The sequence below is a fragment of the Venustampulla echinocandica genome (genome assembly GCF_003357145.1).
Source record: "Venustampulla echinocandica strain BP 5553 chromosome Unknown scaffold_0, whole genome shotgun sequence".
NCBI lineage: Eukaryota > Fungi > Ascomycota > Leotiomycetes > Helotiales > Pleuroascaceae > Venustampulla > Venustampulla echinocandica.
Genome location: NW_022474205.1, coordinates 4459511 through 4483392, shown reverse-complemented (window position 1 = coordinate 4483392; position 23882 = coordinate 4459511). Strand labels below are relative to the sequence as shown.

Here is a 23882-nt window from a genome sequence, read left to right as displayed (position 1 = left end):
CAGGTCAACGCCCCTCAGTTTCCCATTTGCAGTAGTTCCCCCCCGGTGGTTGTTGGCTCAGTCGGCTTCCCCGTGCATAATGGGAGCTAGAGTCGGGTTATCTAATGCCCTAAGGATTGATTCCCCAAGCAACGACGCATGTATCATAAAGTTTCCAGAATCATCATGGATCATGCGAAGTAATGTGTGCTGGTTGACTAGTTGACCTTAGTGGGAGATTTTAATGGATAAGGCGAACAATTGAGCGCGACAATGTGAAAGCAGGGGATCTTCATCCATGACACTGTGTTAATTAGCGATAACAGAAGACGATGAATAACTGTAATTTCTGAGCGTAAATGCAGAAGTTAGATGTGTCCCCCGTTGAAAACTTTAGTAGGCAAGAAGAAAACCAGAATCCTAACCAAGTGAGTTCAAGGGAATCAGCTTCAGGATAGGTTTTGACTAGCTATCGTTCAACTGATAGATAAGCGGCCGCAGATTGAATATCTTTCTGGATAGATTCTCGAAAGTAGGGCAGAGGATATCTTTAGCACCCTGCAGAATACCCAGACGGCAGGGAATCGTTTTACTTATGCCAAATCAAGTAACCCAAAGGGTTACTGGATCAAGAAATAAAGTACTGGAGGTGGCCATGTTCGGGGGCTATAGCAACTATATTTGGTTGACTTGATGGAGTAAAGTTTTGGGATTCGGCGAGACCAAATCGGGCTGTGGTGCCTAGCACCACCCACATCCCTCTCAAACAATTGTGATTGACTCCCTCTCTAATTTCTCCCATGGACTGAGAGGAGACACTATATCAACAGTGAGATCAGGGAAAACTCTAAAAACCCCCACTCGTTGGAATTCATCCATACCATCGTGGCCATCACGTTCCACTTTTTGAAGAAGTAGCCCACGAGGCTTGGGTTGTTCTACGAGCTTTCCCTTGCATTTCGCGACTAGCAACGCCCAGCAAGTTTTGATTTCCACCTCATGGGAGGCATCCTCCGCTCCCCTTTCGATATCCAGGTTCCCCTGCGCAACTAGTTGTCCATTGGCACAGACGCGCCACGGAAACTCAGTTTTCGGACTCTTCGGGGGCCAGGATACTTCGACTTCAAGTAACATCCCAGATATTTTGAGGAATCCACCTGCAACAGCTCCAAAATGGTCAAGCCCCTCAACTGTAGTCTGAGCATCGGATATCTCGCAATATAACTCGCACTCCTGCCTTACACAGAATCGCCAGGTCGGCCACTTCACACGCCCGTCAAGAGAAGCCCATGACCATGATGGGGCGCGGTATTTCTCGGGCTTTTTGGCCATCCCAACTGTAAGCCAAAATAAGTCGTGCATAAGATGATCCCTCCACAAACCAGCTAAGTAGTCCGACTGCACCTTCTTCGCAATTTTGTTTGCCATGCCTGAGATCGCCGGCAGCTTGTCTTTGGAATATGTCAACTGCCTCCTAGAGTAGTGGCCGCAAAGCGTTTGCCAGTGGTCAAATGGTGTGCGTTGCTGGTACAAGTAATCACCTCCATTTCCAATCCTAAGTGTATTCTCTGGCCCAGTGTGAGGTATCTCGTTAACAGTGTCTACCCAATCTGGGCGCGGTTTGCACAACATTGTATCCTCTACCCTCTCCACCGTCCTGCAGTCGAAGAAAAATTTACTCTCCCCAAACATAAGAACGCGCTTGGCCAGTCGCTCCTCTTGAAATGTCCAACCTCGGGTAATCCACCGGCCTACCCTAATTTCAGCCATTTTGTCAGTGGCCCAGTGATGACGATACCGAAAACCCAATCGACCTTTGACATAACCTGATAGGTTGAATTGAAAGGGAACTATACAGGTTGGACGTGGTAGGTCTCGCTGAAGGAAACTATCATAGCAAGATGCCCCTGCAGCAGTGATGACCGTGAGATACGCATTACTGAAAATCTCCGACATTTTGCTTGACTCCACTTGCCAGTCTAGTGAGTCATCCTGCACGATACACAGACTGTCAATCCAGATATACTGGATGTTCAATACTCGAGCAAGAGTCACTGCGTCTCTGAAAGTTTGCGGCATCGTATCCACTCCGATGCCTTGGAGTCTTTCGGCGATGGTCGCCCGTGTGGTCTTTAGAAGCCAGGGAGCATGACCAGAAGATGGCCAGCAATAGCTTAAAGCTATATAAGTCGGGCTGTTCGATTCTGGGGATAGATGTCCGAACGTCTCAAGAGAGAGTATAAGCCGCGGCTGTGCACCGCTAGTCGCATTGCCAACATCGAGGAGTCGGGTCGGTAGAAAAGAGAGCTGGTCAGCATCCAAACAGCATTTCGTGTGGTTCTTGTCACATTCATTTATCCAGCTCTGTATATTTCGAGTATTTCTTTCAGAAAGGGGAGAGGAATCCAATGGCCGTCGATGGATGTTGAGCCCCTTTGCCACAGGGTCATCTTCGTCGCCAAACAACTCAAATGCAACCTTGATACCAATTTTCCATGAATTTGGTCCACTGTCGGCGTCAAACGATAGTACTGCATGGCCACCAAACAAAACTTCATACAAGTCCCAAGTGGCTACGTTCTTGCGACCGATGGCCCATGGGGTAGGATCTTTCTGATATTCCAGTTTCTTGAGACAGATATCCATGCTAAGAGTTTGGCCGGGGACCAAACCAACAAATGGTCTAGGTATTTTCCAATTCCGTTCCCATAATTCCAAATCAAGCGTCCTTCCTAAGCCATCTTTAAGGAGACTGCAAAATGTGCAGGCACCACATAGCGCAGATGTGCCGTTTTGCCATCCCACAATCTCCAACCGCTCGTGGTGAGCGATTTGGCTATCGAATACAAAGTTGCAACGCAACTGGATATCAACTCGCCGCTTCGATAGAGATTTTCCTCGGCTACGCTGAGCCAAATTATCGACGTCGCCGTCACCAAGCGCGAGGAGAGCTGAGCCCTCAGGGCATATGATAGACATGAAGACCGAAGCAAACGAACGCAACAGTGCGGGCTTGGGCTCGGGTTCTGTCGCAGTCCGGGGTATAGCAGGATTTGTGCCCACGATGTTAGCGTTATGGTGGTGGAGGTTAATGACACAGTACTGGGATATCGTGGAGGCCTTCGAGGCTAAAACTGCAATCGCTGGCTGACTGTATCGAGCTGCACATTTTGATTGGTGGGGCCGCTCAAAACTAGACATCCCCGGGCCAAGTCTACCATTTTCCTGAAAATGCGAATGTTAAGAACCTAGGCAGGTAGCCATAACTTTAGCCCCATTCTGTCGTAGCTTGCATTCGAGATGATAAAGATTGATATTCCCTCCAAAGTTATGAAATGAGAAAAGAACATTTGGAACACAAATATAACGGCGGTATTAGCACTGGCGTTGGAAATGGGGGTAAATTAGGCGCGGACTCTGTCCAGGAACTGCTTTTGGTAAGGTACCAGGTAAGTTCAAGAGCAATGCAAATAACAGGTCAGTGACAAGACTCCATAAGCCACAGGGAGATCTTTATATTCCTCCAACCAGGTATCTTACAACCCCAAACCAGTGCCCTCGACGCCAATAATGCACCCATCCATTCTTACAAGTATCCCGTCCCAGCTTATTGTCTATCCAATCCTTTCGACTCTGTTCAATTTTCTCGCAGTTAGGATCTGATGAGGGTTAGTATATCCCAATCAAATGCTACTACTGAACCCAAACTCACCTGACTCCTTGTCCTCTGTCCTCTCACAGGTAGGCCCATAGCATGCCGCCTTCCCCGATAGCTTCCCATGTCTCTTAATCTCTTAATATTCTCGCGCACTTTCCTTCTCAAGTCGGTCTCGATGGTCATGGAAGAGAGCTCGGCATTGAGCGCCATGATTGTCTTAGAGGGAATTGTGCCGACCTTCGCTCTCGGGAAGATGGAGAACTTAGCCAGGACACGAGACGAGTGCTGTTCTCCAATTCCATAGAAGGTTTCGAGGGTTTTCTATCGAGATTGCGAACGTCAGTGGCATGGCCGCGGGAAAGGGAGTGGAAATGTGAGCAGAGGCTAGCAGTCGCACCTTAATCAATCGGTGTTCTGGGAAGTTAACCCCTAATATGAAGACCTAAAAATGTGAGCACGCGATATTGATATAATACAATCTATACTCACCATGGTGACAAAGGAGGAGGTGAAGCAATCGCGAGCGCTGCGGTCAACACACGTAATAGGGCGACGATGGAATTTCTTCCCCCATTTGAAGCTCGCAGCGCACGGGCCCTTGGCCTTAATGCCGACACGTGACAAAGGCGGTGAAGTTATCGACACCTATCCGAAACTGAAGCTCCTCGTACTTGTAGATCTCCCCGCCCACTATAAATCAAGGTCTTGCAACCTTTGATCCTCCAACTACAACTACACCCGAATCTCCTCAATTGGTAGCCAGCATGTTTACCCTCCACCGCTTTGTACTCTCTGTACTACTGATTCTCACCGTCACCTTCGTCTTCTTCGTCCAGACAGCCGAAGCCGTGAAGGGCCCCAAGATTACCCATAAGGTCTACTTCGATATCAGCCATGGAGATGAACCATTGGGACGCATTGTGATGGGTCTCTACGGCAAGACTGTTCCGAAGACCGCTGAGAACTTCCGAGCCTTAGCGACCGGCGAGAAGGGATTTGGATATGAGGGGTCCGTCTTCCACCGTGTTATTCCCAACTTCATGATCCAGGGTGGAGACTTTACTCAGGGCAACGGCAGGGGCGGAAAGTCAAGTATATAGATTCGCACTGGGAATACGGAGTTTTGTGCTAATAATTGGCAGTCTACGGCGACAAGTTCCCTGATGAGAACTTCAAGCTGAAGCACTCTAAGAAAGGTCAGCTGAGCATGGCCAACGCTGGAAAAGATACAAACGGTTCCCAATTTTTCATTACCACATCCACCCCAGGGTCAGTATTGTTCCCACATGTACACGTTTTATAGCTAATGCCTACAAGATACCTGGACGGAAAGCACGTTGTTTTCGGCGAGGTCCTCGAGGGCTATGAGATCGCCGAGAAGATGGAGAGCGTCCCAAGAGACTCTGGAGACAAGCCCAACAAGGCATTGAAAATCACCAAGAGCGGGGAACTTGAAGTACCAGAAGAAGGTATTCACGTCGAACTATAAAGTGCCTTTCCTTGCGACCGGAGTTGCTTAATGGACTCGCTGATTCGTCTGTCTCATGTACAGATGAGTACGGTCGCGCCGAATTCCAACCCGGCAAGGGGGAGGTTAGTGAAAAGCCATTGAAATCATCCCCTACTGGGCCTGCTACCATATCACCTACGCCGGTCGTCAATGCACCCATTACTGATGACGCGTCTGCTCAGGGCTTCAGCATTTTACAAAAGGGTTTATTCTTGGCGGTCATCTTGGGTTGCGTTGCGGGATACTTGCGCATGGGCAACAAAAAGAAGAGCCGATACAGTGAAAAAAGCATGGCCTGATTGTATATTTCAAATGAATTCTTGGTTTTATCTTCGCATTGTGTTTTGATGTCCTTTTCCCATCAATATTTTACCCTTCATGCTGCAATTTCTGGCCCCTCGCTATGAACAGTAACGTAATTGTTGTTATACGTCAACCCCATCAGAACATTTAGCTTCCCAAAGTTCAGATCTGACGAAGTTTATGCTCATTTCATGCTTTAAATACGAATCTGATTGCTGAGATTAAGAGGAATTTTCAAGGTCTTCTATACCATAAAATTTCGAGTGTCTCCTTGTTTAGCACAGCAAGGCTAGGCCATCCTGCGCAATCTTCTCTGTCAGAGTCAGTAGCGGAGTGTATTTATATGTTCTCGTTTGGTAATTTGTTTCGTGCTCCTTCCGAAGCCAAGAATCAAGAGTAATTCTGCCCAGTCTACCTCAGTCTTAACACTTTTACTTGAATGCAAGTTAGGGAATAGTCACTATAACGTATACTGCTTTCGTCTCCTCATCGTTCTATTGTCTCCTCTCTTCCTTGTCACTACCAAACTCACTAATTAGTGAACGTCCGAGATGGCATTGGTGTAGCGATGTGGCTGAGAACATGATAGTTGAAGGTAAAGAAATCCCCTGACTTGCAGGACAGAACACTAAGAAACGAGCTGTTCTCCATGTGCCACTTTCTACATTTTGCGAACCTGTTTACTTGATTATCTAGGGGTTCTTTTCTTTAAGGCCAAGGAGGCCTTAGCTTTGTCAATAAGGAATATTCGCAATTCCGCTTAATTTTGATCGTATTCCTACCTTCTACGAACAATTTCGTCGAGGCTTTGAAATATATATATACGAGGCTTAATTATGGATTGGGGGCTGGGGGCCACGATGTGCAGGTGTCCATATTCCTGCCCAGAAGTTAGGATGAAGTTGGAATGAAATGAAAGGGAAGCTGGAGTCCTTGAAGCATCTCGAAATGTTCGCGGCGATAATAAAATTCCACCAACTCAGTACCCGCTCGATGCTCAGAAACAAAAAGGGATCTGGTCGGTTCTTGAAGTCTGGTTTTTGTCGGGGGTTCTCGATTCGGTTCAAAACCACATCCTATCACTTAAAATGCTTACTTTACTTAAGTAGGCTAATAGGTATGCTTATAACGAAGAGCAGCTATTTATTTGCGGTTTCAGTGTTGGCTTGCATAGCTGGGCGATGGTCTGTTTAAAATTTAACAGTTACGATGCGCGTGCAGTACTTGAAGGCTTCGATTAAATGATCATTAGCTAACACAAAGATCGCAGAACAGCGAGTTACGGGGCGGATAATGGGTGATGAGATGGCTTCCTGGCGCCTGAGATATAGACATGGTAGAATATTATGGAGGTAAGTGACAGCAATAGGTTAGTGAACAGTCACATACTACAAATTTACTATCCACATCGAGGCAGAGGAGAAATCCAACCCTGCGGACCATTACTAGACTCGAGGACCGCGATGTGAAGTCTGCCTCGCTGGTAGCAATATCTCTTTCCGAGTCCTTTGCAATTGCAATTCTGGTATGGGTAGTGGCAAATACACTCCGATGTGGCCATATAGTATAAAATTTTCAGCTGCTTCCACCAACAGCGGGTGGGTGACTTTTCAAATACTTGGGTGATGGGAGTAAAAAAACATCCGGTCCCACCATGTGAGGCACAAGAAGTCTCTCGACGCCCCCATACAGACATGCCACTGGCCACCCACCATATTGTATAAGGCGATTCAAAACTAGGAATTTGAAAAGAACAAGTTGAGCTCTTTGAGTCCTGTTGTAACATTGTATAATATGAGTTTGTACACTAGGTACGGCTTCGGGCTCGGCTTGCCAATACACGGACAATAGGAGGCCAAGGGAGGTTCTCACCGAACGAAATAATGCTCATGGGGGGAACATGTACACCAGCTTGGGGATGGCTCCAGCACCAAATTCTAACTGGGATACATGGTACGGAGCATGATATGTAAAACAGAACGACTGTGTGGTACCGTGTTATGAACCATCCAGGGGGTAACTGTTGTTGGTGTCTGGGTTATCCGTCCTTCGCGCCTCTCATAGAAATTGATGTTTCATAAAAAGAAACTTTTACAAGGCGAGACTGTCCCCAGTCCTCGGGGTGAAGGATCATGAACGACTGCTGACCTGCGGACTTGAGGCCACTCCCTGGCACCTGGTACTACGGTAGTGGTTAATATTCTAGAACGAGATTAAAAGCAACTTGATATCGCCTGTAACGGTTACGGCAGTTCGCTTGGGCTCAGGTCCACCTGTCGCGTGGCAGGCAAGCATGGCATCGTTGGCAGATGCGTTTTGACCTAGTTCTCTCATGGCGAATGGGCAAAGTGAGACATGGCCTCCTTAGAGCAGGAGAAGTGGTTAAAGTTGAAGGCAAATTCTGAGCCGAAGCCTTAATATCAAGTTTTCTGTACTGCGTATACCCTTGGGCTTCCATCATCCTTCTGGAAGTAACCGCTCCGCAAGATAATCACTCCCGTTGCCGATCTTGTGTTTGAAGATTTTCCGGAGACGAAGCGGAAGAACTTGGAGTAGAAACCCCCTGGATGGGATAATAAAGGCGCTGATAGGCTGAGGGGCTAGCGCATTGGGGTTATATAATTAGACTCCGATTTGCGGTATGAAATCTGGTTTCAGCGGGGTTATGCAAAAGGGGCTGGCAAAATAGCTGCTCGTTTCACAGGAGCCTTGTCATCAACAGTAATCACAGATGCTTCGCTTGAGCCTTGAGGATATGGTATCCATCGCTTTCTCGGAGTCGGTGTGTTGCAGGTTGAGGGGGAGATTATTCTATCAGATATCGAAACGCCGATCTTTACTGCAGTAGAAACGGTATCGACAAAGGAGGCTCATCCTAAGCATCTGCATCCTGCCCCTTGCCGCATCAGCGTCCTCAGAGACTAAAAATAAGGCACGAATAATATGAATACTCCGTAAAGCCAATCTCACTCCTGAATGGCGAGACTGGTCCGGTGGCGCCGGCCTCAACTTGGGGGCCGTGCATGTATGGAAAGTAAAATTGGCAGATTTTCCACACAACCTGACTTGACGGATAAGCACTCAAAGACCAGGGACAAGATGTTTGCAACGCTCCACTCGGGAGGCGGCCGTAATTGGGTGAAGCCTTTGAGATGTGTCGATATCGGATCTGCGGTTGGAGGTGAGGAAAGGAGTGCTTCTGGAAGAGACACGCTGCCCCTGATCTCAATTCCCGAGACAATATTTGTTGTGGAGCTCCAGAGGGAACCTAATTTTCTTCCTCGAGCCAGGTCCCGGATCGCTTGATGGCTCATGATGGGGGGCATTATTCGGAGTTCTGCGTTCTGCAGATCTGATACGCCACTCTGTCATCTGTGCTCACTGTTCTGGTTATATTGGTTCGAATCGGCTTCCTCGCACGTACTACAGTTAGTATCCCCCTGACACTATCCAGTTAGTGTCTCCGTGGTTCCGTCCCGTGCTCCGCGCCATCCACGCTCATAGAGCGAACCACGGTACTTCCTGGCCCCCTTGCTGCGGTGGACAGCTGTGGTGGAGAAGCAGGAGGAGGAGCAGGAGGGTTGAAGTCGTGAACGTTGAAGCAGTCAGCGCCAGAGTGCCTGCTTGCCATCAAATTGTGACAGCTGCAGCACTGCCTGTACGAGGTACTCTGTTCTGCAGGCGTCGGCCACCGTGGCGCCATATCCCATCGCATCCCATCCCATCTTTCTTTGTGCCATCAACTGTACTTCGTAGCTGTAACATTATTACCGCCTCAATCGCCCGTCGAGCCCACTCGGTCCATCGTATCCATTCGATTGCTGCTTCCATCCCGTTCTGCCGACAACGACCTTTTGCTCCATCAAGCTGTTGTTTTTGTCTCGGTCGTCGATTCTTTGCATTTGTTATATCTCCAGGAATCATTATTATTGTGTTGTCGTTGAGGTGCACTAGAAATAGGAGTTGGTGTTGACTCTGCTGCTCGCCGTACTCGAATTTCCCAAAACACACTAGCGTCGCCCGCCCCAAGACGCTCACCTCCAGGTTCCTATTCCCGATTCCATTTTCCAATCCTCCTTCGCAATCACCAACCTCCCGTTCTTCATCCCCCACAATCATATCGTCGCTGTCGAGAGGTGCTATTCGAGGAGCTGAGGGTCGAGCTTGTACGATATCGAGCGATCAAAATCAATCGCATAGTGGTACGTCTGCCTTGCCTTTCGGTTTGTTTTGGTCCAGTCAGAGTGGAAACTATCCAGCACCCGGATGCGAAACGCCCCCATTCGCATTCATCCGCAGCCACCAGCAATCCCCAACCCCGACAGTGAAGGCTTGCACACTGCCCGCCTTGCGCATGCAACGACGCTGCAAGTCAATCGTTCCTCTATTCACATTTTGCACTTCGCTCTGCGCCAAATCACAAATCACGACCGCCGCGCGAAGTCTGCCGACCTTTCTCCTATCTTTAGGTCGGGGGCTGTGAGCTGAAGTTCTAGCGCTAACATTCAACTGACTTAGGCCACAACTCGTACATCTGACCAACCTCCATTTTACCGTCGCATCCCATAACAACACAACCTTCAATTTCACGAGTTCTCATTATCAGGCAAGATGGGCTGTGGTATGAGCACAGAGGAGAAGGAGGGCAAGGCCCGGAATGAGGAGATCGATAATCAGTTGAAGCGGGACAAGATGTTGCAGCGCAACGAGATCAAGATGCTCCTGCTCGGTCAGTACAACCCATATCATTCCCCATCCCCTAAATGCGCCCGCGATTCTAATATCTAAACAGGAGCTGGTGAATCCGGCAAGTCGACCATTATCAAACAGATGAAGCTCATCCATGAGGGCGGTTACTCACGCGACGAGCGAGAGTCTTTCAAAGAAATCATTTTCAGCAACACTGTGCAGTCAATGCGGGTCATACTAGAGGCTATGGAGTCGTTGGGACTTCCATTAGACGACCAGCGAGCTGAGTACCATGTCCAAACCATCTTCATGCAGCCAGCACAGATCGAGGGCGACAACCTTCCGCCTGAGGTAGGGACTGCTATCGCAGCCTTGTGGAAAGATGCAGGTGTCCAGTCTTGTTTCAAGCGGTCCAGAGAGTACCAGTTGAATGATTCTGCAAAGTAGTAAGTTCACAATCCCACCGCCCCGCCAGATGAGCGACTACTAACATATATCTCTCTAGCTATTTTGACAACATCGACCGCATTGCCGAGCACGATTATCTGCCAAACGATCAGGATGTCCTGCGCTCGCGTGTTAAGACTACTGGTATCACCGAGACCACCTTTATTATCGGCGACCTCACATACCGCATGTTTGATGTCGGAGGACAACGCTCAGAGAGAAAGAAGTGGATCCACTGCTTCGAAAATGTCACCACCATCCTTTTCCTTGTCGCCATCTCCGAATACGACCAGCTCCTTTTCGAAGATGAGACCGTCAACCGTATGCAAGAAGCTCTTACGCTGTTCGACTCGATCTGCAACTCCAGATGGTTCATTAAGACGTCGATTATCTTGTTCTTGAACAAGATCGATCGCTTCAAGGAGAAGCTCCCAGTCAGCCCAATGAAGAACTACTTCCCCGATTATGAGGGCGGAGATGACTACAATGCGGCTTGCGATTACATCCTGAACCGATTCGTGAGCTTGAACCAACATGAAACAAAACAAATCTATACCCACTTGACATGTGCCACCGACACAACACAGATCCGATTCGTCATGGCCGCTGTCAATGGTAAGCCTGCATATTCCTGCTTGTTCTACTAATAAGCTAATTCCTCCTTCAGACATCATTATCCAAGAAAACCTTCGTCTCTGCGGTCTCATCTAATCCTTGGCATAATTTTGCCGGCATGCGTACAAGAATTTTCCTTGGACTCGGATATATAGGCGTTAATCTTCCCGAATACGGCGGTCATTTATTATACCAACAACTGGCTGGCGCAATCATGCCCTTCGCTGCATTTCATTTTTGTTTCCGTCTTTGCTCCCAACTGCTGGGTGAAGGCAGATGCCACTATGAACAGGCGGGTATATTCGTGCCTACGACAGCAGCTTCGCGATCTGCATCTGCTTCGTTGTGCCTATTGTCTGCTTTTCCTTGTTTCCTTTCTCCATTTGCCTCGCAAGCGTTGCCGTCCTCGTTGTGAAAAGATTCTTCTGGGAGTGTTTCTCAGATTCTGTTGGGGAGGCCTTGATTATTCTAGTATATTAATAGTGGCGCTACGCTTTTCTCGAGTGGATCCATGATCGCTGGTCGCCCAGTCTGCATATGGAGTGGCCGGATCTTGATGTCGTGTATGTGGTGATGAGGGTTGGGATGGAAGGTGGTCGAAATTGTGAGGGTGGAAAATGTGTACGGCCTGAGGAGATGTATATGGGGAGCTTGTTGTCCTTGCAGCTTCGCGGCAGGAACAATAGGTTTAAGAATAGTAGAACATCGTGCTGATATGATAACTGAAGTTCCATGAACTATTTGTGTTCTGCTGTGCTAATACATTGCCAATGAAAATGACACCTGGAACTCCGTACATGATAGGATTGCTTGGCCTACCACAGGGCTTCGCTCACAAGGCATCAGCATCAGCCTCCAACTTCCATCGCAACTTACAAATGTGTCAACAACAAAAACCCACCTCTTATTTATAAGCACCTTAGTTTTCCCTCATCAAGCCCTATAGTAGCCTAAAATCTATCGCGCCCTATAGTAAAGCAAGGAAGCATGCGGTCCACAGCGATACTTGTGCTCATCCTCAGCACATCATGGTATCACCTGATCAGCGCCCTTGTTTCGCTAGAGACGATAAAAAATCTAACAACACTTACGGATGAGTGCCGGGAAAGGATTATGGATGCTAGAGGGGGCGTAGTAAGGCTCATGGATGGCGGAGGGGTGGGGGATGGGCAGGTTGTCTTCGGTGGTGGAGAGGATGGAGAGGAGGTTGAAGATGTAAGCACCGTTTTCTTTCCCCTTTCTCCAGAGGCCTAGCTTTTTGGAGGAAGTTGAGGGGATGGATGATGCAGTTTAGGTTGGGTTTTGCTCTATGTTTGGAAGTTAGTTGAGAGAGACATCCCTTGCTGCTTCATCCTTCCTCCTATTTTCGGTGTATTAAATTACCTCGAAGCTCCGCTAATGTATATCTTTTATTAGGCCGCTACAGCTGCCCTACGACTACTCTGTTCTAATCTCTTAATCGCCCTCGAGAAACCTCTGGATTATTCCGGTTCTTCTATCCTAGATGTACCTCGTCCCTCCCCTTCCCTCCACCATTCCCACTCTCTGCCATATCCCTAGCTCATTTCCTCAACTCCACCCATAACTCACCCCTCATTCACTTAACCGCCTATATTTTACTATGCTTATCATCCAATCCACAGACTCCTTCATCAGTGCAGCCTCAGAAGCAGCAATGTGACCAAATCATCACCGAGTTCCACGCTTTCCTAGCCGCGACAGTCAAATTTCTATATGAGATCCAAGAACGGCAGATGCGCTGGCAGTGGAATTCTCAAAGTCCCGTGTTTGATGGGGTGGCATGGATGCAGGGCCTTTGGGCGAGTAGGAAGACGGTATGTTATTTTGTTCGCCTGGCTGCTTTTCCCCATCATAATAGTTGCTCGTACGGGTATCACTTTTTGTACTGGTGGTTTGGTGGGCGTCAAATATTAAGACCCTAAAGGAGTTAATGATGGAATCGAAATTCCAATATTATGTGGAATGCTTCTACAGATACAATGGATGCTAACGAAGTGTATCTAACAGAATTCACAACAACGGAGTTTCATAGAGCAGCAAATGGTGCTGTATTCATCTACAGGCTGCTTTGGAAAGAGCAAAGAAGTGTTAAGACGGGATGTGGAGGTTGTTGAATATATGAATGATCTGATTGATTCTTTTGCATGAGGGGGGTGGTCGATTGGAGGGTTGGGTTGGTTTGCATCATATGTACTCCGGCAAGCCGAGCTAACGCAGGAGAAGGCCTTATTTAGACGTACGAGTACAAGGGAGCTCCGCCTAAAAGGACTTAATAATAATATTCTAGGAGCTATGGAACGTCGTCTAAAATATGGCTTTGTGCTGTTACTTACTGTACACTTGGTTGAAACTTTTTATCTTGCCTGGACATCCAAATGGAGGGTGTAGTTTTGGAAACGGAGTCCTGTATTATTGTCCACAAAGCGGCAAGGCTATGGACACAAGTTCCCCCCAAATGACTCTAAATCCATATTTGGTAAACTCAACGAGCGTTAAATTGCAAATGTAGCTTATCACTAATGCAGTCAGGAAATATCGGTGCGAATTACTGAAAAAAGTGCCCCATCTACACAGCTTAAGAAAATAATTCCTTTATATATACCTTCTGTAACCAAAAAGTATAATAGTACCCCGAAAGAATTTCATCTTTCTCTTCAACCAGCTATAAGCTTACTAGTTACTACCCAATGTTTATAGACGGGCTTTGGTTGAACCCAGGCATTAGTAAAAAGGTTGAGAAACTTGGTTTTATTGAATATATTTTATATTTCAATACAATTCTAGCATATACGATCAAACAGTTATTCATTAAATCCGTCTTTAGTTTTATTGTGGAAGGGGTATAGTTTCAACTGATATTTTACATGTCTCGCATCTAATGGTTCGTCGACATAGTGCTCTATAATCCATCGAAGCTTGACCGTGGCTATTTTTAGTCCTTTCATTGACTTTAGGGCTTAGATTGATACAGATGGGTCTTCGTGACGGTATCCTGTTGCTTAGATATCTTTCCGTCCAGGTTCCCGGGTGAGTGTTTCGGGCACGGCTACATCCCGTTGTCCAATATAATTTATTGTGTTAAGATCTTGGTTTTTAGAAGTGTCTAATTTGGGACTGGCTTGAGATGGAAGACTTGTTGTCCATTGGATGTCACAATATATGATAGGACTCTCACTCTTCGCGATAGTCCGACACTGGAATAGCCTTCTCCACTAAATCGGTTATTTTAGGAGCAAGGAAGGTAGCCACAGCTTGCTGTTGTGTTTCTTGAAAAGGAACAAACCTCGAAGAGCTGGAAGGAGCAATCATTCGAGCGAATCACATTTTCACAAAGGCACCACCGCTCTGAGATATGGGCATAAGTTTATCATTTGTCATTATTGTATTTCGATAAAAAAAGTCTCTCTCCCAATGAGATATTTGAAGGAGGGATAGCCAGTAGGGACGTGTTAAGTTCTTGGACTGAGTAGGAACTTACGTGGACAGGAGGTGGCTCTTGCAACATGTGTTGTAAGTGTCTTATAAATGTTGCAGACTGCGCTTGTTATCCTATATATACTTCCTTGTGGTCGTATCATTGAAGGCCGAGGATATATCCTAGGAAGGCGAGGTTGCAAGTCGTCCGGATTAGGGCCCTACCCTTAACAAACGGTCAAGTAGAACTTGAAAATATCGCAAGGCTCGAGTGAGACCTGGACGTGAGCCAATTTAGCGTGTGTTGTACCGTATTGAGGGGGAAATTGCGAGATGTGTATTCTGAAAGACAGGCGAACATGGGAAGATGGTGGTTATTGTGCCCACCCAGCGAATCTGAAGAAGTTAGTAATATGTTTGTTTATGGTAGAAGAATACAATCGAGGCTATTGCCATCTTACTTACCACAGAAGTTAGCCATTCCGTCAAATTTAACGAAGGGATATGCGACTTGGTAGAAGCTATGAAACCTATCCCCCAGATTGCACTGGACACCCGAGCCCTTCTCAAGCCGCAATCAAAGTTTTATTTCTAAAAGTTTGATATCGATATACGTACGTAAAGGCATCGGTGGAGAATTATTGTCTGTTGGGTACTCCGAGGTGGCTATGTCACTAAACCGTCTGGGCAAGAAGAAGATCGGGCGTCTTCATTTTGTCTGAATGCTATCTGCATGACTTCTTGCTCATTGTTTAGTTTGGTAACTTCTTGGTCAAATCTACTAGGTACTTGTGCTTGTACAATTAAAGAAATAAGAGATAGCGATAAAATAGTGCTTAATGCCATAAGAAAATACCTGAGCATAGAATCATGGGATTGACAAAAGTGCGTGAGGTAGGCAAATTTTGCTGGTAAGGGCGAGACCCAAGCACCGGTGCTTTGAACAAAGTAGCACCCGTATATAAAAGAGGGAGTGTAGGCCGAGTAAGATATTTGTGGATAGTATAACAGGAGCTGAGCCGCCGAGCCGCTGAGCGACTCTCGCGATCCATGACAAGTCCTATAAGGTTCACCGAGCCCCGGCAACTACATTCAAATTAGCTGCAATTGTTGACGCCCTGAAACTTCTAGCAGTTTCTTTTCCCGCAACAGCCGCCACCTTTTGATATGTACTGTACATCTGGACCTGCCGGCTGATGCCGAGTAGAAGGCCAATTGCATCAAGAGCCGTAGATGTCAAGGGGATAGCCAGAAGCCCTAGACTAGGAGTTCCCCTCAACCCCCACAACTGCTCAATGCTCGGGCGTCTTGGGAATGACCGCTGCCTATGGTATTCATGAGTGAGCTTTTAGGAATTAGGTCATGATGACATCTTACCTTCATGTACGGTCAGAGCGTGGGTTGGTTTGTTTTGCCGGTATCTTTGACAGAATGGCCCTTGGTCCAGAATATCAAAGTTTCTGCTAATGCATCGAAAGATCATCCAACACAGCAAAGCCGGGCGTATTTGAACTCAGGATGCCCTTTCCCGAGGCAATTAACCGGCCTTGGCCACCCATTATGGGGAAGCTGCCCGAAATCGAGAGGGGTTGGGTTGCGTGATGGAGGGTCTAATTCACTCCCAACCCATTGAGTGAAACCGGCGTTTTTGAATCCTATGTTTAGGTGAGTTCTAACACAAGAACAGAAAGGCGGATCAGCACTCACTAAGTCACCCAAAACATTGCAGTTCGGCTCGTGGAGCTCTGCAAACATACCACAAGCAGCACCAGTCCAACCATGTCTTGCTGCATAATTGACATACGCACCTACGTGGACATAGATCACTAGACATGGGGTTTAGATACTTTCTTTCCAGATGAGACAAAATCATAATCGGGACTGTGGCGTGTTACAGTATCACTGCACTGCAAACCCATAAAGGCAAAATACGGGTTTCCATATTGAGCTCGTGGGTAGTGGTACAGGATTTCTCGTATGCCGGCCACGAAAACGTAGGTTACAGTGCATGCCAAATAGGAGCAAGAGAATATATTCCTACATAGCTTAAGGGAAAGATGCCCTTGGAGGGGCATATTGTAGTCTCATGATGACTTCCCAATGAAGAGTTCAGATATATCTGGCAATCTGAACCAGTGTGCAGCTCCAGCTCCAGCTATAGCGGATAGCTTCGCCTACCCCGTTTTCATACTAAAGTAGAGTGGAAGCAACAAAAGAAAGGTTGGTTTCTGGTGTCCTACTTCGTAGTTTTGTGGCTATTGCTGTTGTTGTTGGAAGCAATGATGTACGCATTATCATAGCGTTTCGCACAGCAGATCGATGATCGCCATGCCAGTGGCGCCCGGGGCAGGGGCAACTAACCAATTTTGTGATGATCCAAACGAGTTCGCCCCTGCTTCTTTCACCCTTCAACCAACATATCATCAACCTCTTCAACTTCAACTTCACCGAACCACCTCCCCTTTGCCCTCCCCTCCCCGGGTCTGGCTTTCCCCACCTGTCAGAGCCGTCATCGTCGCCCTTGCGTCAATGATTATCTTGCCTGGCAACGCGCCGGGTACAGGCTGGGCCGGTGTGTACGAACGCATGACAGTTAATTGGGCAGTAAGACAATTCATTTCTGCCCAACTGAAGTATTCCACGGTCAACAACTCGCCCCATTACCGCCAGTCAAACTGTCCTTCCGCCGTCACCGCCTTCATGAACTCGAAGATCGCGCCACTGGGACTGCTCAGGGTCTCTCCTTGTATCCCCAGGGCTCTCTTCTCCGTACCGAAATGAACCCCTCCGCGGCCTGCTTGCGCTGTGAGCCAGTGCCTTCGCTGTTATGCTTGTATGCTGTCACGCTGCCACGCCGACGCTTTCGCTGGAACGCCACTAATCCCAAGTGCGTCAGCTCGTCATGTACTCGAGTACTTCGTATTGCCTCTTTGTTGGTCAACTTGGTTCAAAGTTGCCCAATGATGCCTGAACACGGCCACCAATCACGCCGTCCCGGTCAGGCTCGTTGACTTCCCAGCTTGAGCGCTTGTCCCTGAAAATTTCGATACAAAACAATATGCCGATCAATAGAGTCGGCATAAGTTGCAGGACCATTCTCAGTGAGGAATCCCTCTGAAGATCTCTCGAACGCCGAGTACCCCCTTCTTTACCCCTTCTTTCTGTTGATTTGGCCCGCGACGCCCGATTTTGCACAGTGGCAAATCGGCCGTGAACCTCAACTTTTCAGTATAGTCCATTTTCCTGGATTTTCATCCGTATCCTTGGCCAAGGCTTCGAGACCTTCCTTGGATCGTCCCTTACACACTCAACAGTCCCCGCCAACTACCGCTCGACCTGTTTCCATACAAGCGGGTCTGTTGCGCGCCAAATGAGAGTCTATAAAATAACAGCTTCATCTCTCACATCTAAGGAACGAGATCGTGACCGTCGCGAAGGGTTACTTGACGTACTTAGGTCAGCTTGCCTTCATTCACCGCCTTATTCTCTCTCCAGAATTTATCCTTATCTATCCCCGGCATCCCGGACAGGACCCATCTTTCCAGCCAGCTAGGGCCATTATTATTGAGGATCCAGGAATAGTTCTTCTGCAACCGAGGAGTCCAAAGGGAGAAAAACCGGCCTAGAAAATACTTGCTTGATTTCCTTTTTGTACCGTTGTACCTCTATCTCTCTCATTCTCCAACCCCACGGAAACTTTGGATCGCGACATGATGGCGTCTAGAAGGAGCCTTCCAGTCCAGCCAGACTATGGCTATGTTCGTTCCGCGACCCATGGAATCTCGGATCCCTCGAGAAGGTACTGAAATTGTTTTGACGATCGCCAATGGGATGCGCGCTGACAAGCCCCAGTATTACTGCGTATCCAGATGTCACTCGTGCGGGCTATGATGGTTCGTACTACCCCACCTCCAGGTAAGGCCGTTTATATCCAGAATTTGAAGCAAAAACACTGAAGGTCGAAATCGAAGCGCGGCATATACTGCAAATGTGGCCGTTTCAACTTATGCGCCGATTCCGCCCATAACTTCTGGGCCATCTCCCATCCGTACGGAGCCAATGTACAGTACCAATGGCTACAATTCAGGACCCTCTTCAGCCATTTATGGATCTGCAGGCCCCGGATATGGCTCATATCCAAGCCAAGCCTTAAATTGGGAATCCCAAGGCAGGACCTCGCCTGAAACATATTTGGATGATTATCCCGCATCCCCAAGTCCGACTGATTATGTGCTTGAGTCTTCAAACAAATCAGCTGCCAAGTCTAAACCAGACGGCAAAGGAAATTCCTCACAAAGAAGGCCCACCAACAGGGATGAGTTTGACGGCCCGCATCAGTTTCTGAAACGCCCCTCTCCAGAATACATAGCGAAGCAGGAGAGAGATTTGCCACATCTGCCGACCAATCTTTTCGTCCACGAGCAGGATAGTATCCTCACTAGGGTCAATGACCGTTTGTCTCAATGTGCCTTTGATTTTGTTGCCAAGTATCAGTTTCCGATACCTTTAGCCAGCGGAGAAATAAGACCCGTGGAATGCCCCCAAGACCGCGAATGGACTGAATGGGTTTACCTTCTGAAGCGACTGGCCACCAAAAGGCGCATACCTGCGAGGGTTTTGTATAATGGCCAAATCAAACAATTTATTACTGTCCTGGAGAATTCCTTGGAGATGCGACACGCTGCCAAGCACCAGTCTCGCCCCTTGAAGGACGACAGGAATATCCTCCAACTGATATCTGCAGGAATCCAAGTGGCCAGACTGTTACGCGATGCAAATGCAATGGATTATATGGATCAATTATACGTTCAAACGGAGAGGGAGATCCAAAAGAGAATTTCCAGCTCTTCCTCGAGATTGGTGATGTAGCATTCCTTTTGATTGCAATAAGTGGCCTTGTCGGAAAGTTGTATCACCGGAGTTACTTGTGTCTCACATTCTATCCAAGGTCAGGCTTGGGGCGTTGGAAGTGTGGAAATAGGCGGTGGTGATTGAAGGATCGTAACGCACTGGACGGCTGGACTGATGCTTGGGCTTTAGATCTTCTATTTTATACTATCCCTTTCGAGATAACTAATGTAAGCAATGGATCATACCACCAGAAACTTCTTTTGAACTCTAACCTTCTATTCCTTCTGACATAGACATTCAAACGACTCAAGCAATACATATCATCTCAGATATTCACCGTCTTCCTCTTCGGGCTTAGCTCCCCACACTGTATGTAGCCTTTTGATCCTTGGAGAGTTTACCTCTCCAAAGAGCTCTCAATACATCCTCCTCTTCTCTCCTCCTTCCTCTCCTCATTCCTTGACTTCCGATATTCGCTAAAGCCCAACTCCCGCAAGATGATATAGCACAAGATCCAGTGGAACGTAAGGCCTTCGCATAGCTATCCAACAACACCAAGGTGGAATTGGCGGCGCCGATTCGGGGCTCTGAGGAATTGAAACGAGTTGGCGACCCTGTTGATAATTTAGCCATCGGTCCAGCGCTACGATGAATCAGTTGAACTAAATCGTTTCACTAGCACGAGTATTGCTACTTTAATTACGGTGGAACGAGTTTTTTTGGTGGACATGGTTATGATCAGCCTCATGAGCATGAGGTTTCAACGAGAGCTACATGTACAAGCATTTGCACTTGTTGTGTGATAAGCGTTGAAATGTATTGTTTCACTGGGTGAACGGTTCAACAGGGAAAGGTTATTGCTTTGCGAGACAGATTAGCTTGCGGATAAGATATATCGGAGGTCAAGGAATACGGAGAGCTAGGAGAAGAGTGGAGGTGGATGTATTGCTCTCTCTGGAGAGGTAAGATCTCTAGGGATCGAAAGGCTAGATACAGTGTGGGGAGCTATGCCCGAAGAGGAAGACAGTGAATCTCTGAGATAAGAGTTAAATTCTGAGTGCCTACAGTAGTATTGTTTAGGCCCTTCATATCAAGACTCTCGTTATGAAAACAGAAGATGAATTGACGGGGAATGAACTCTTGATGCTTCCACACCTTTTCCGGACCTGGCCCAGAAATACACCTGCGTATCCATTACCCCTGACCATCTGTAATGCTTCGCCCGCGTGTTCTTTAAGGTGTGCAAGCCTCGCAGCGGAAGAGCGAATTTTTTTAATGATGTCGCGGCAGTAGCGACACCAGGTGAACAGACAAGCCGGCGACCTCAAGCTATATACTCCTATTATTAGGCCATGGGCATCGTACGCATGACTGACGACAGTCTAACGATCTGAAAACTCCTTAGTGAAACAACCTCAATAGCACTTTTCATGGTTATAGTGATTTATGAAATGGTACAAACGCTCCGTGGTCGATAGGGGCAAGATATGTCCTTTTCGCATTGAAAGCCATCTCCTCCAGCCTTTGGGGGTGGTCTCTGCCGGCTGCAATTGGCCGTAAGAGTGGACAGATAGGCGTCCCAATCAATCTTTGCGCAGTCATGCCCTGCCTTGTTGATATAGTCATGGGTGTGCGAATAGGCTGTGTTAGTTTAAGGTAGCTCTAAACACACGATGTAGTGATGGGTTCCTGGTGGTGGCCTCCTATGCTCCTGCAACTGTTTTGCACCGCGCTCAGATGATAGAAGCTTTAAGAAAGTATGAACTACTTCCTCCGAAGGTATGTTCTCGTTGCTCGTAGTGGACGTATAATAGTCTTTCAAACGAATGTTGAGCAGCACGAAGGAAAACAGGTGTGCCTGGGTGCGACCGACTGATCCTACAAGAGCATTCAACTCAAGTTTGGCCAATTTAATGCATTATGTACTGCTCGTTGGTAATGTTGATTGCCTCGGTGATAGTCTCGGTGTTCGCACCATAATATTAACAGTTGCAAGCTTCGGAAATCGTCTCTGGTAACACACACAAGAGACGAGTCTCGCAGTCTGCTCAGCTGTAAGATGCCCGACATCCTCAATAACTGCGCCACTGAGAGAATTCGAGGACTGACTTGCTTCCTCATCCTCTGAATCGACGATGTCTACTTATTCAGTCGGCCCTTTTTGCAACAGCCATGAAATACTAGGCCCAACGCTCTGCATATTTGGCTTCGCTGCTACACGTTCGTTGATTGCTTTCTCGCAAAATGCACAGAACCTTAGCTCAGCAAGCCTGTTCTACCTGGCGTGTTTCTTGTTATCTGCACAAATATAGTCCCTCTGTAAAGACGATGTAGCTTTGGCTCGACGCGCTGCTGCTACGCTCCCAAACCTCTCTGTGCAATCCCGTTTTGCTTCCTTCCATGCTGCCTCAACCACAAGATACTCTGGGGAGGAGTTGACGACATCTATTGACGCCTGGCCAAGGGTAATGGGTGCATCGAAAACTCCTCCGAAACTCAAGGCGGAAGAGATTGTGAGATCCTTGGTTGACTCGAGCTCCCGCGCAAGGACCTGCAGATGCATAGTATACGTATTAGAGAGAGTGGTAGAGAAAGTCTTCACCTCAGTCTATTGACCTATCAAAGTTCAAACCATCGACCGATGCTTGCAATGCTTTTCTAGAACATATACGTCTCCTCTTCTCGTCGATATGAGGGCAAAGCGGTCGTTGAACCTAGCCAGTCGTGACAGATGGGGCGTGATTTGGTAAACTGTGCCATAGAGCCACGAGTTTATCTCGGATTGGTACCGCTCATTTTGGTGTTTGCATAAGTGACGAGGGGCTCATCAAGGCATGGTTCTTTCAGAAGCAATCGGGCTGCCATCTAGACTCGGTGTGCGACCCATCAGATCTTTCCATGTTCGGAAGTGCTTGAAGAGACCCTTGGGCGGAGATAAATGGCAAGCAATCTGCAGGTGGCTTGAGAGGTAAATTGTGGAGAGAGCAGAAACCCAGTGAACGTTTTGTATCGTTGGCTGTTGTGACTATCATTCTTAAGCCATTTACACGTCACGATGATGAATATGGCAACGCTGTCGCTCTCTTCGTTGGGTAGTCTAACTGCCGAGTGAGGTCGTCCTTGATCCAGTAGCGTACACTCCTTTCTATCTCGCGGGAAAGCTGTTTATTGTAGTGATCGATGGCATAAAGAGCTGATAAAGATATCTTTCTGTTGTACTGACTGTGATATTGAGGTTCGGGGTTGCGTTAGATGGATTGTGGCTTGCAGGATATACTTTGCCCTGTCTAGAATTGGTGAGCTAGAAGAGGAATTGATGTAGTAGGAGTCCGCCAGGCAAATGACCACCCTCCTTGAAGTAGTCAGGCCCCGAACTCGAGCTTAAAATCTCGTTGAGGGATTCGCACCATCTACGCATAATGGTATCCATCCGATTCAGCCAGAGAAAGGTGTAGAGTTTCTTCCCTTGAAGGTCAAAATCAGACTTATTTAGCTAGTTGAGGTCTAGTGGAGTGGCGGATGGCTAATCAGGCAGCGGCTTGTAGCGCTTTGATGTCGACATACTGCCAAGAGGAAATAGGCGGCATCGATTTCGGGGATTCGGAGTAAAGAAAAATATGGTAGCTTTTTTTTCTCTGGTGCCCCCCAGTACCAGATATCAATTGAGATGCGTTTGGTGAGAAGGTGAGATGGTGAGATGGTGAGGTTGTGAGGTTGTGGGAAGAATCTCGTCCGAGAAGGAAAGCGCGCTCAGTAAGTAGGAAAGAAGCATTGCGAGCGACAAATTCCAGATCTTGTCCATTCTTGCTGATATCTATCTATCTCAAGTATCAGTAGAGGCAGCTTTTGGGTTGTCTTCCGAGGCATGATCCATCTTCTAAGCTTGGCGGTAGCACAATCAGCGAACAAAGTATGGTACTGGTCAAGGGCGGTGTAAATAAGCTAAGTGAGTATCGCCTTCCTGGTTTACGGCCATAGAAGGGTCCGGGGGCGGGTGGTGGGTCGTTCATTTTGCGTTTGCCTAAGTGTAGTGGTTTTTGCACTGCTAGGATTGCAGCTAGAATATGTAGAGATCCTACAATGGCTGGTACTGGGCCTACATGTTGAAGCTCAGGTTCAGGTGATTCAGCTGCTTGCTCTTGACGAATTTTCCGTATTAATCTCGAGGTAGATGTTGTCTTTTTTTCCTTTTCTTTTCTCGCCTTGCTTCATTATGGGATCTCAAAGAATCCCGCTTCGAGCACTATAGCATTGAGATCGAGTGAGTGTTTCCCTTAGGAGTAACAGCTCAAGATAGGCCCTTTATCGATCAAGCCTGATGCCGGTTAGGATGGTCTAGCCTGGGGGAATTCGGATGCCTCCGAGGAGGGTGAGTTTCGTCGTTCGTAAGATATA

The 23882-nt window shown here is 47.5% G+C and overlaps 6 protein-coding genes across 6 annotated transcripts; 4 read left to right on the top strand and 2 right to left on the bottom strand.

Moving 5' to 3' along the window:
* Window positions 1-741: 741 nt before the first annotated feature.
* On the bottom strand, window positions 742-3847 carry BP5553_01396 (uncharacterized protein; the record flags this gene model as incomplete). Its single annotated transcript, XM_032010019.1, has 2 exons — window positions 742-3204; window positions 3692-3847. The coding sequence occupies 2 exons, from the start codon at window positions 3845-3847 to the stop codon at window positions 742-744; spliced, it is 2619 nt and encodes an 872-aa protein (XP_031874073.1).
* Window positions 3848-4401: 554 nt separating this feature from the next.
* BP5553_01395 (Peptidyl-prolyl cis-trans isomerase) lies at window positions 4402-5446 on the top strand (the record flags this gene model as incomplete). The annotated part of the gene is made up of 4 exons (XM_032010018.1): window positions 4402-4729; window positions 4780-4906; window positions 4955-5106; window positions 5190-5446. The coding sequence occupies 4 exons, from the start codon at window positions 4402-4404 to the stop codon at window positions 5444-5446; spliced, it is 864 nt and encodes a 287-aa protein (XP_031874072.1).
* Window positions 5447-10061: 4615 nt separating this feature from the next.
* Window positions 10062-11297, top strand: BP5553_01394 (Guanine nucleotide-binding protein alpha subunit; the record flags this gene model as incomplete). The annotated part of the gene is made up of 4 exons (XM_032010017.1): window positions 10062-10179; window positions 10243-10585; window positions 10645-11201; window positions 11254-11297. The coding sequence occupies 4 exons, from the start codon at window positions 10062-10064 to the stop codon at window positions 11295-11297; spliced, it is 1062 nt and encodes a 353-aa protein (XP_031874071.1).
* Window positions 11298-16955: 5658 nt separating this feature from the next.
* On the top strand, window positions 16956-17417 carry BP5553_01393 (uncharacterized protein; the record flags this gene model as incomplete). Its single annotated transcript, XM_032010016.1, has 1 exon — window positions 16956-17417. The coding sequence occupies one exon, from the start codon at window positions 16956-16958 to the stop codon at window positions 17415-17417; it is 462 nt and encodes a 153-aa protein (XP_031874070.1).
* A 932-nt stretch (window positions 17418-18349) lies between these two features.
* BP5553_01392 (Uncharacterized protein) lies at window positions 18350-19505 on the top strand (the record flags this gene model as incomplete). Its single annotated transcript, XM_032010015.1, has 3 exons — window positions 18350-18435; window positions 18489-18551; window positions 18608-19505. 3 exons carry the CDS (start codon window positions 18350-18352, stop codon window positions 19503-19505), a joined length of 1047 nt encoding a protein of 348 aa, XP_031874069.1.
* Window positions 19506-21762: 2257 nt separating this feature from the next.
* Window positions 21763-22050, bottom strand: BP5553_01391 (uncharacterized protein; the record flags this gene model as incomplete). The annotated part of the gene is made up of 1 exon (XM_032010014.1): window positions 21763-22050. The coding sequence occupies one exon, from the start codon at window positions 22048-22050 to the stop codon at window positions 21763-21765; it is 288 nt and encodes a 95-aa protein (XP_031874068.1).
* Window positions 22051-23882: the final 1832 nt, after the last annotated feature.